Source organism: Crinia signifera, chromosome 19, assembly GCF_055691185.1.
Source record: "Crinia signifera chromosome 19, ASM5569118v1, whole genome shotgun sequence".
NCBI classification, from domain to species: domain Eukaryota; kingdom Metazoa; phylum Chordata; class Amphibia; order Anura; family Myobatrachidae; genus Crinia; species Crinia signifera.
Genome location: NC_139226.1, coordinates 4,831,737 through 4,844,852, shown reverse-complemented (window position 1 = coordinate 4,844,852; position 13,116 = coordinate 4,831,737). Strand labels below are relative to the sequence as shown.

Sequence of the window (13,116 nt, the reverse complement as noted above, 5' to 3'; positions counted from 1 at the left end):
CGATGCGTTACTCTCTCTAATACACCAGCCGCCCGATGCATTACTCTCTATAATACACCAGCCCCCCGATGCATTACTCTCTATAATACACCAGCCCCCGATGCGTTACTCTCTATAATACACCAGCCGCCCCCCGATGCATTACTCTCTATAATACACCAGCCCTCCGATGCGTTACTCTCTATAATACACCAGCCCCCGATGCGTTACTCTCTATAATACACCAGCCACCCCGATGCGTTACTCTCTATAATACACCAGCCACCCCGATGCGTTACTCTCTATAATACACCAGCCACCCCGATGCGTTACTCTCTATAATACACCAGCCCCCGATGCGTTACTCTCTATAATACACCAGTCCCCCGATGGATTACTCTCTATAATACACCAGACACCCCGATGCGTTACTCTCTATAATACACCAGCCACCCCGATGCGTTACTCTCTATAATACACCAGCCACCCCGATGCGTTACTCTCTATAATACACCAGCCACCCCGATGCGTTACTCTCTATAATACACCAGCCGCCCCAATGCGTTACTCTCTATACTACACCAGCCGCCCCGATGCGTTACTCTCTATAATACACCAGCCACCCCGATGTGTTACTCTCTATAATACACCAGCCACCCCGATGCGTTACTCTCTATAATACACCAGCCACCCCGATGCGTTACTCTCTATAATACACCAGCCACCCCGATGCGTTACTCTCTATAATACACCAGCCCCCGATGCGTTACTCTCTATAATACACCAGCCCCCGATGCATTACTCTCTATAATACACCAGCCGCCCTCCTGATGCGTTACTCTCTATAATACACCAGCCCCCGATGCGTTACTCTCTATAATACACCAGCCCCCCTGATGCGTTACTCTCTATAATACACCAGCCGCCCCCCCGATGCGTTACTCTCTCTAATACACCAGCCGCCCCGATGCATTACTCTCTATAATACACCAGCCGCCCTCCTGATGCGTTACTCTCTATAATACACCAGCCACCCCCCCCCCCCGATGCGTTACTCTCTCTAATACACCAGCCGCCCCTCCGATGCGTTACTCTCTCTAATACACCAGCCGCCCCCCCCCCCGATGCGTTACTCTCTCTAATACACCAGCCGCCCCGATGCATTACTCTCTATAATACACCAGCCCCCGATGCGTTACTCTCTATAATACACCAGCCCCCCCGATGCGTTACTCTCTATAATACACCAGTCCTCCCCGATGCGTTACTCTCTATAATACACCAGCCCCCGATGCGTTACTCTCTATAATACACCAGCCGCCCTCCTGATGCGTTACTCTCTACAATACACCAGCCCCCCGATGCGTTACTCTCTATAATACACCAGCCCCCCGATGCGTTACTCTCTATAATACACCAGCTGCCCCCGATGCGTTACTCTCTATAATACACCGGCCCCCGATGCGTTACTCTCTATAATACACCAGCCCCCGATGCGTTACTCTCTATAATACACCAGCCGCCCCGATGCGTTACTCTCTATAATACACCAGCCCCCGATGCGTTACTCTCTATAATACACCAGCCACCCCGATGCGTTACTGTCTATAATACACCAGCCCCCGATGCGTTACTCTCTGTAATACACCAGCCCCCGATGCGTTACTCTCTATACTACACCAGTCGCCCCCGATGCATTACTCTCTATAATACACCAGCCCCCGATGCGTTACTCTCTATAATACACCAGCCACCCCCCCCGATGCGTTACTCTCTGTAATACACCAGCCCCCCGATGCGTTACTCTCTATACTACACCAGCCGCCCCCGATGCATTACTCTCTATAATACACCAGCCGCCCCCGATGCGTTACTCTCTATAATACACCAGCCCCCCCGATGCGTTACTCTCTATAATACACCAGCCCCCCCGATGCGTTACTCTCTATAATACACCAGCCCCCCTGATGCATTACTCTCTATAATACACCAGCCCCCCGATGCGTTACTCTCTATAATACACCAGCCCCCCCGATGCGTTACTCTCTATAATACACCAGCCCCCCGATGCGTTACACTCTATAATACACCAGCCGCCCTCCTGATGCGTTACTCTCTAATACACCAGCCGCCCCGATGCGTTACTCTCTATAATACACCAGACCCTCCCCCCGATGCGTTACTCTCTATAATACACCAGCCGCCCCCGATGCGTTACTCTCTATAATACACCAGCCGCCCCGATGCGTTACTCTCTATAATACACCAGCCCCCCCGATGCGTTACTCTCTATAATACACCAGCCGCCCCCCCCCCCCCCCCGATGCGTTACTCTCTATAATACACCAGCCGCCCTCCTGATGCGTTACTCTCTAATACACCAGCCGCCCCGATGCGTTACTCTCTATAATACACCAGCCCCCCCGATGCGTTACTCTCTATAATACACCAGCCCCCCTGATGCATTACTCTCTATAATACACCAGCCCCCCGATGCGTTACTCTCTATAATACACCAGCCCCCCCGATGCGTTACTCTCTATAATACACCAGCCCCCCGATGCATTACTCTCTATAATACACCAGCCCCCCGATGCGTTACTCTCTATAATACACCAGCCCCCCCGATGCGTTACTCTCTATAATACACCAGCCCCCCGATGCGTTACACTCTATAATACACCAGCCGCCCTCCTGATGCGTTACTCTCTAATACACCAGCCGCCCCGATGCGTTACTCTCTATAATACACCAGACCCTCCCCCCGATGCGTTACTCTCTATAATACACCAGCCGCCCCCGATGCGTTACTCTCTATAATACACCAGCCGCCCCGATGCGTTACTCTCTATAATACACCAGCCCCCCCGATGCGTTACTCTCTATAATACACCAGCCGCCCCCCCCCCCCGATGCGTTACTCTCTATAATACACCAGCCGCCCTCCTGATGCGTTACTCTCTAATACACCAGCCGCCCCGATGCGTTACTCTCTATAATACACCAGCCCCTCCCCCCGATGCGTTACTCTCTATAATACACCAGCCCCCGATGCATTACTCTCTATAATACACCAGCCCCCCAATGCGTTATATAGTGACACTTCTGCATTATAGCCCAGTAATCTGGCTGCGGTTCAACTCCAACTGTGTCCATGTCGACTGTGTCGACATTCGGGTCAAAAAACAGTGAAAAACTCATGTCAACCTAATTACTGCCAACCTAAACCCATGTCGACATTGGCCCATGTCGACCTCTATGAAGGACCACGCACACCCCGGCCAGTCACTGACGGGTCACCCCAAACAGTCCACCACTAAGGGAACCTGCCCATTAGCTATAACCTTATGCCACGACTCTGAGTAGCGGGGTCAGGAGTTATTGGGGACAGAAGTGCATGGGACATGGAAAGGGGGGTGACACGGTGTCACTTGTGGGGGCAGGAACACAGGAATAGGGGTATCAGACCGGGTATCCTCAGGACCCCTAACAATTCATGTTTGTTCATGCCTTCCTATCAGACACATCCTAGAGATCCCCAGGAGATCTGGAAAACATGGACTGTTAGGAGGATACTCAGATAAAGGGTAACACAGGGATTGGGGCGACGTCCCATACAGAAAGAAGTTGGAACCCGGTTGGATCTGAGCTGCAAAGATGTAAAAATAGGCTCCAGGTAACTTGGGAAGCGGAGCCGGAGCCTATAGAACCCAATAGACCTTATAGGACTACTGTTCCCATCATGTCCTGCCCAGATGATACTGGAATCTCCTGCAATAAATAACTCGTATAAAGCACAGAGAATAGGAGAGAGGATGAACAGCCAGACCCCTGACACACACACACACACACACACACACACACACATATACTGTACACACACACATTCAGTACACACACAGACACATACAGTATATACAGTACACACACACACATATATACAGCACACACACACACATACAGTACACACACACACACATACAGTACATATACAGTACACACACATATATACAGTACACACACACACACACACACACATATGGGGACAGGGACCCCTGGGGATGCAGATTGGGGGGCTCACCCATTGACGTCTACGGTCAGGCTGGTGCCCAGCACACACACAGCCTGCAGCCTCTGCCCGTGCACCAGGCGCAGTGTCCTGCTCTGCCCATGCTGCATGCTGCCGGCTCTGCACCTGCTGCAGGTGACTCTGCGCTGCTGCTACTGCTGCTGCTGCCCGGGGACTACACTGACAGGCCCCGCCCCCCGGCACGTCACTCACAGCGGGGGGCGTGGCCAGGAGGGACCCTGATTCCTGAGGGGGAGAGAGGGAGGCTAAATAAAATATCCTCTCCCAGTAAGGAGATGGCTGGGGGTAATGCTGCTGCTGCTGCTGGGCACCTGCTAATGGACAGTGTCAGAGGCTAATGCTGATATTATCACACTGCAGAGAGAGGCTGATGGTGGTACCTGGACTACAGCCCCCAGTCTCCACAGACATGATGCATGCTCCCCTGCTGACAGTGACCCCCCAGACTCTGCAGGGTGCATACAGTATAGGGAGGGGGGTCCTGGCACTGTATAGACACCACCATGCTGGCCCTCAGAGCTAGGGATGGACAACAGTAGCCACCATCAAATGAGGGCTGAGCATCCGCCATTTCAATGCGATAGTAACTGACAACATCAATAGGATCCGATAGAAACAATTCATATGATTTCCACATGTGCAAAACCTCTGCAGCATGGCCGGGATGGGACTGGGGGCGGGACCAATGCGACCCCATCCAGTGATTACCATTCGATGGCTGCAAACATCGGAACACCGCTATCAAATGGTAAAACTGGCATTGGATCGACCACTTAAGGTCGAGAGGCCTTATGTCAACACCTGAAATACAGTAGGTTGACATGGCTAAGGTCGACACAAGCATTAGGTTGACAATGGGAAGGTTGACATGAGTTTTAAATAGCGCTGCAAAGGTTTTATTTTAACAATTAGCCCAGACATTGACCCTAACAGGAACCAGGGGAGACAAACTACGACCCGTTGTCCCCATGAGGTCACAGGACCGGGCTGCAGTGCATCTGCTCGTGGACAGACTTGGCTGCTGCCAGCACCGCGCTATTCCGCCAGCCAGCCCGCTCTTCAGTGCCTCGCTGGCAGATGGTGGAGGCAAAGGATTCCATTGCCTCTGGTAGTTACACCACTGGTGGGAGACACAAAGCTAAAGGCTCGAGTCACGGATATATTCTGGGAGACTCTAGGTCAGTGGTTCCCAACCCTGGTCCTCAGGACCCCCAACAGTGCACATTTTCCAGGTCTCCACACAGAATCACAGGCAAAATAATTAGCTCCACCTGTGGATCTTTTAAAATGTGACTGAATAATGAGTGCACCTGTGCAGCAGCTGGGTGACCTGGAAAACGTGCACTGTTGGGGGTACTTGAGGACCAGGGTTGGGAACCACTACTCTAGGTCCTGTGAACAGTCCTTCATCTACACATAGCAGAACCTTGGGTCCTGGTTATGAATGAAGGGCTGAAAACCATTTGCCATCTTACAGGCAGTCAGTGGGGGGAGTAGAGGGGGTGTTATGGGGCTGGCCAGGTGAAGCTCCGCCAGGCTGATTGGTGCGTTGCCATTGTTCGCGATAGTAACGTCAGACACAGCATTCAGAACGCGTGCACACATGAGACACCTATCACAGATGCTTTCTGCTGCATTACAATATTAATGACTCACAATCACATTTCTTGCAGCTGTCCAATACAAACATGAATTAGGCCCTAGGGTTTATTGTTCTGGCCCTTTGATCCCTCTTTTAGGGAAGGGTAATATTAGAAGCTGGAATAAGCACATATCAGTGATCATGGTCATGTCCATAGGTCTCATTGTTCCTTCTGATTCCCGATTGTTGGGACTGGGGTTAGATCGTTGCTTGGCTCTTTCACTGGTGCTGGTTGGATGTTCAGACCTTATAGGGAGTCTGCATGGACTCTGATGGTTGTATTCAGCGTGATCCTAGCGTGTATACAGGGATCTCTGCTCCGAGCTGCTCACTGAAGTCCACACGTCTGTGTCATTGTTAAAGTCTGTTTACTGCTGATATTTCTCTATTGTGACGATAACCTGGATTCTTCTAAATATCTGCCAAGTACCCTGCTGCGGTGTTCAGTTATTTATACCTATAGCTATAGACTGTGTGGCCTTTCATTACATCAGGTGTAGTGCTGCTATTATTATTATTATTATTATTATTATTATTATTATTATTATTATTCTATATTAGCTCAGGAAATCTGTAATCTGCTAGCATTACTCTACTGTGGAATGTATGTGTGCTACAGGAGATTTACCTGGCATTCAGAGTCATCAATGTTATATTGTGCTATTTTACATACTTTTCCAGCAAAACAATTATCAGTACTATTTGAAATACTGCCAAGCATTATCTTTAGTGTAAATTGACAGTTCTATACTGAGGATCTGGCATGCTGTTTTCAGTAAATAGTTATAGTATTCTCTGAGGTGTCCTGGTTCCTAGTAAGTGGATAGGCTGCACTCTCAGTGATGTCACTGGTTCCTAGTAAGTGGATAGGCTGCGCTCTCAGTGATGTCACTGGCTCCTAGTGACTGCATAGGCTGCACTCTCAGTGATGTCACTGGTTCCTAGTGACTGGATAGGCTGCACTCTCAGTGATGTCACTGGCTCCTAGTAAGTGGATAGGCTGCACTCTCAGTGATGTCACTGGTTCCTAGTGACTGGATAGGCTGCACTCTCAGTGATGTCACTGGTTCCTAGTAAGTGGATAGGCTGCACTCTCAGTGATGTCACTGGCTCCTAGTAAGTGGATAGGCTGCACTCTCAGTGATGTCACTGGTTCCTAGTGACTGGATAGGCTGCACTCTCAGTGATGTCACTGGCTCCTAGTAAGTGGATAGGCTGCACTCTCAGTGATGTCACTGGTTCCTAGTGACTGGATAGGCTGCACTCTCAGTGATGTCACTGGTTCCTAGTAAGTGGATAGGCTGCACTCTCAGTGATGTCACTGGCTCCTAGTAAGTGGATAGGCTGCACTCTCAGTGATGTCACTGGTTCCTAGTGACTGGATAGGCTGCACTCTCAGTGATGTCACTGGCTCCTGGTAAGTGGATAGGCTGCACTCTCAGTGATGTCACTGGTTCCTAGTGACAGGATAGCAGAGCCGGCCCTAGCCTAAATGACGCCCTAGGCAAGATTTTGGCTGGTGTCCCCCCACTAGTTCCGCCTCTGACATGCTCCCCTTTCCGAGTACCATCAACCCTCATCATAGCAGTCATCATGTACCTGCATACGGAATGCTATGTTACAGTGATTTCCATGAATACACTATTTCATATGCAGATACAGCCTCACTCACACACAGAATATAGGCATGCTGCATATCATTTTAATCAGCAGAAGCTGCTGGTGCCCCTAGGCATTCCAAGTGCCCTAGGCAATTGCCTAGTTTGCCTATGCCTAAGGCCGGCTCTGCAGGATAGGTTGCACTCTCAGTGATGTCACTGGTTCCTAGTGACAGGATAGGCTGCACTATCAGTGATGTCACTGGTTCCTAGTGACAGGATAGGCTGCACTATCAGTGATGTCACTGGTTCCTAGTGACAGGATAGGCTGCATCTCAGTGATGATTTTTGTCTTCTTTGATATATCCTTTTCCAAGGCCAAGATAACCCATGTCCATTTTTTCATATAAACTGTTGCTAAGATATAGAATGTACCTCACAGCTCTTTGGGCCTTATTCTGCTCGGTACGGTGGGACCGTATACGGGCGGATCAGGTTTTTTTTCATCTGCGCATGAGTAGCTTTTGCAATGCGCAGGTGCGGCGACCTCACACCGTTCACGGACGGGTCTCTTCGTGTGAAAAAACCTGTCCGCAAGAGTATGGTCATTGTGGGCGGCATGGGGGCGTTTTTAGGGGAGCGGCCGGAATAATGTGGAAAACTGGGCGTAAACATGGACGTACACGGGGGTGTGCACACAAAATGTACGGTGCTACAACCACTCAATCGGTGAACGCACCGTGCATTTTAAGCCAAAAACAGGCGGACGCCAAAGATAGCTCCAGACCACCCCTACAGATACCGTATGAGAGCGGACGCCTGGGTCTGCTAATTAACGCTGATTACGACACAAACACAGACACCTGAATGTAATAAGCAATGCTGCAGGCTATTAAGTCCAAACCATTATTTCACTACCTGCAAGCCACACACAGCACTCAAACACATTGGAAGCTTATCTTTATACACTTCTCTACATGTAAAGGTTGGTTTAATTTTAGGTAAGATTCATTCTAAGACCTGCTTATATATGTCAAGGTAGTTATTTTATAACCATCTACACCCATTCAGAAAGTGTTTTTGTATACTTTAAAAAGCAGGACACTCCATTCACAGAAGTCGACATGTGTCAACTTTTTCACTGTAACACCAACATAACTTTATTTAAAAGTAAAAGCAATGTGGGGACACATAGATAGTGATTAAAATGCCACATTAGAACATAATAAATATACATGTAAGGAGGGGTAAAATGTTGTTTTATTAGGGTGTTTATTAAGGTAGATAATTGAGTTAATAGAAAACTATTATTGAATAACAGTTAGAATAATTAATTAATTGTCTTAATTATAGTTGAAAGGGAAAATTAGCAGGCCATATATGTGAAGGGTATGCCACCGTGCACGGACGTACGCTCACTCTCACCAGCGGTGACATAAGCTGAGTTTTCCATTGAAAAAAGGCGAGACCCGTCCGTGCACTGTGGCGTACGCTCCGATATACTGAAGATGTCGGTGTGAAAACGGACGCGACCCGTCCGTATACGGTGGTGTACACTCTGTTGTACGCCAGTTAACGGTGTCTAAGAGGAGACCCATCCGTATACGGTGGCGTACGCTCAAGTGTACGCCACTCCCCATTGTCGATGTTTGTGACCGTCCGTATGCGGCTGTTCTGTGGGCGGACTTATGCTCACCATCCGCGTACGGGAAACGTACGGTGAAACGGACCGTACGTACGTTGCACAGACCTAACCAGAATAAGGCCCACTGTGTATAATGTGCTACACACAGCGCTACACAACCTATCTCACCTGAGATGGAGGCCGTGCATCCTCCCGGTTTATACATGTAGGTAAAGATGAAGGCAATGACTGACCGCCACTGAATGATGGCGGCTGCCGCAGTAATATTATGACAGAACTCCTTTCGGCAGCTGTCCCTGTTTGTGGCTAGTAACGCCTGGAATCAGTGACCTTTTCATTGAGGGTAACTGGATCTTGTGTTGCTTATACATTGCGATGTCTAAGACATTGCGCAGAGACAGAAGCCCATACAATTAATGTACGGATGATTGTCAGGACGCAGTTAATCCCCCTCTTATGTTGATAGCCCCCATCAGCTGCCAGTCACAATGCATCTGGAGAGCCGTCATCGCTGGTTTTGTTGTTTGACCTTTCCCATAAACGCTGCGATCATTCCAACAGCGACTGGATACAGTGACACAATAATCGCTACAATTAATTGCCTCCTCGGATTACACATTATTCTCTGGGGTATAATGCCCCCACTCCCAGTGCCCGCTGCACTTCACGCCTTTGTCCAATCCTCTACGTTGCTCTTGCGGCCGTCTTGCCCCCATTGCAATACATCGGATCAGGAAAATTAGGAGATTGCGGGTGTTTAATACCAAAAAAATTGGAGAGCAACTATAGGAAAGTATATAATGGAGACAAGACCATTAGTAAGATATTGTTCAAATGATGCCAATGTCATGTGTATGAGCACGCATACAACTCTGCAGTGTGTATATATACACAGCTCCGCGATGCATCAGCCCCGGCAGCAGTACAGTCTGTAATCCAGGGCCACGAGAGGTATGCCGGGCCCCGATAAAATTTTGGGGGTGTGGCCTAATCACGGGAGGCGTGGCCACCACCTGCGATTAGGCCACTGGAGGGATAGAGGGAGAGGGGTCCCAACCAGCCAAGCCCGGGCCCAGGTAATTTGTACCCGCTCCCTTCCCCCCTCCCTTGCCCCCTCTCGGCAGCCCTGTCTGTAGCCCATGGGCTACCGCCATCTCAGAATGGCTTTGGAGATTTATCTGCAAGTATTAAATGATAAATGGGCCTCTAGGTGCATTGGCCCGGTCCTGCTTTCAGGCAGAATATACAGGACTGGCACTGGCACAATTGCAGCATAAGCCCCACCCCCTTTGCCAGGTTAGCGGCTGGTATGTGGGAGGGTAGTGCACCTTTTATACAAGTCCAAAGTATTTGCACTTTTTATACAAGTCCAAAGTATTTACCCCCTGACCGGTCAGCCTGGGCAGGGATCCTTGGGAAGTGGGGAACCCCCAATGAAGGGGTCCCCCCCTCCAGAATTTACCTGTGCAGGCTGAAGCCTGGGGCTGTCCCCGGTGCCTCTCGGTGGTGGGCACAGGGTTGATGGTGTTGTAAAAAATAGAATAAACTAATATGTATTGCTGTGGAACTATGAGTCCCAGGAAGCCTGCACCACGTGCAGGGACTTGGAAAACCACAAGTCCCAGCATGCCGGGCATTATAGGGCCCGCTGGAACTTGTAGTTCCACAACAGTACAAATAGTTAAATAAACACACACACTGACACAAATAAAGTAAACCTTTATGACATACAGAACCCACACATACAGATACTTACCTACAGTACCTTGACACATAGGTAGGTATCCGTCCATTCACTGACCCGTTAAATCCATATGGGATACCGGTGGAAGGAAACCATACTCACCAGGATCCTCCGGTGTTGATCACGTCCTCTTCATTCTATGTAGGAATCCTGGGGACTTGGCAAAATAAATAACCGGCTGGTTGCGCTCCCTTTACGAACTGAGTAGAGCCGCAGAAAGCTTTGTTTACTTTCTGTGGCTCCACCCCCCGAATAATGCTATTGGCCTAGCGACTCCTGATGCGCCGCTAGGCATCCAATAGCGCTATTCAGGGGGGTGGAGCCACAGAAAGTCAACAAAGCTTTCTGCGGCTCTACTCAGTTCGTAAAGGGAGCGCAACCTGTCATTTTTTTTTTTACAAGGCCCCGGGATCCCTAAATAGAATGAAGAGGACGTGATCTATGCCAGAGGACCCTGGTGAGTATGGTTTCCTTCCACAGATACCCCATATGGATTTCAAGTTCAACAGGGGCGAATTTAGGGGTCAGGCCGCCCCTAGGCACAACATTTTTGTGCCCCCCCTCCCCTATTTTAATGTAATCATATATGTATATACATTGTTATTTATATATTTCATAAAAATTTAACTATAGCCCACCTTAATATTTTGTTAAGCACTCAGGACTGCTCACTGTACGGAGGACCCGGAGGGAGGGAGGCACTTATTAGTACAGTGATTAGCACAGTGTCTCAGTCAGTCTCTCTCCGGCTCACACACTGTGACTGACTGAGCGCAGGGAGGATCTGCTGGATACACAGCAGCCAATAGACTGTGTGTGTGTGTAGAGTAGCCAATGGGCGGGAGCCAGCAGCAGTGAGCCTGAGCCATTTCCGGACGCGCAGGGGGACCGTCAGACCCAGCCACTAAGCGGTGATGTAATGTGCATTACAGAGTGGGTGGGCAGTGGTGGGTGACGAGCGGCGCTGCCGCCGACATATGATAATTCATGTCTGCGGCGGCGGCGCTCGTCACTCGCCACTGCCCACCCGCTGTGCCATTTAACAGAATGCCAGCCTGCCTGCCACCCTAAATTGGTGCCGCCCTGAGGCCGGTGCCTCACGGGCCTAGGCACAAATCCGGCCCTGGATTTCAACAGGACCAGTGGATGGACGGATACCTACCTACGTAAGTATCTGTATGTATGGGCTCTGTATGTAATAAAGTTTTACTTTAATTATGTCAGTTTGTGTTTATTTAACTATTTGTACTGTGGTGGAACTACAAGTTCCAGACGGCCCTTTACTGCCTGGCATGCTGGGACTTGTGGTTCTCCAAGTTGCAGGCATGCTGGAACTCATATTTCCACAGCAATAGACAATAGTTCATTCGGTACTTGTTTCCCAGCACGGCACCCGCGATTTTGATTGTATTGATCGGGTTGGAAAAATCGCGGCGCTCGCATCACATGCCAACCAAATCGCATGCGATGTGATCGATGCGATCGACGCGATTTTTACATTGGAATTAATGTAAAATGGTCCCTGAGACACAATTTTAATAGCAAACCCCCCCCTGATGGGTGAAATGGCCCTCCATTGTTAACGCCACCCCACGCGTCCTCCGACCTTTTCATACCCCTACTATCCAAGCCCACGTGGATAGTGGGGGTTTGAAAAGGTCGGAGGACGCGTACAGCCGCCCCTCGCGGGCTCGCTGCACTCGCCACGCTTCGGGTTGGCGTCAATAGCGGGGTGGCGTCAACAATGGGGGGCATTAACCATACTTTATAACCATATACAATGAGAAATTGCCCATACTGGCCCATTTACCATTGTTCCCTATGTAAAATCGCGTTGATCGCATCGCGGGCCATTGTAATGGCCCGCGACCAACGCAATCAACAAGATTTTAACTTTAAAAATCATTTAACATTATTCTCTATGGGAAAATAGCGTTGATCGCGTCGGTCACATCGCAGCCCATTATAATGGCCCGCGATAGACGCGATCAACGCGATTTTCTCTATTACCGGCAAATAAACTGGTGATTGACAGAAAATCGGGTCCATCGCGACGATCGCATGCCTTAAGTACCTTAAACTTAAGGCATGCGATCAACCCGATGGGCGCCGTGCTAGGAAACAAGTACCGTTCATTCTATTTTTTAAACACCACCAGCTCTGTGCCCACCGCCCAGGGCTTCAGCCTGAGCAGGTAAATTCTAGAGGGGGGGGGGGTAACCCTTTTTTCTTTTTATTTTTTTTTGCACTGTAGCCTGCACAGATCTGACTGATCTGTTCAGGCTGCGACTCGTATTTGTATTTAGCGGACGTATATACTGTGCAGAAAAACTGTGCGCCACATCGGCACTGCGCCCACCCATAGTCTGATATCGCCTGATACAGATTTGCACCAAAAGCGATCGATTTACTTGCCCC

At 49.5% G+C, this 13,116-nt stretch overlaps 1 protein-coding gene across 1 annotated transcript in view; it reads right to left on the bottom strand.

Annotated features, from left to right (window-relative positions):
- LOC146041983 (protein-arginine deiminase type-2-like) overlaps positions 1-4,237 on the bottom strand; it is a 34,609-nt gene extending 30,372 nt beyond the window's left edge. Inside the window, exon 1 of the mRNA XM_083161873.1 lies at positions 4,061-4,237. Within this exon, the coding sequence (XP_083017999.1) occupies positions 4,061-4,158 (98 nt within the window). The 5' untranslated portion in view covers positions 4,159-4,237. The remainder of the gene's footprint in view (positions 1-4,060) is intronic.
- Between the last annotated feature and the right edge of the window lie 8,879 nt (positions 4,238-13,116).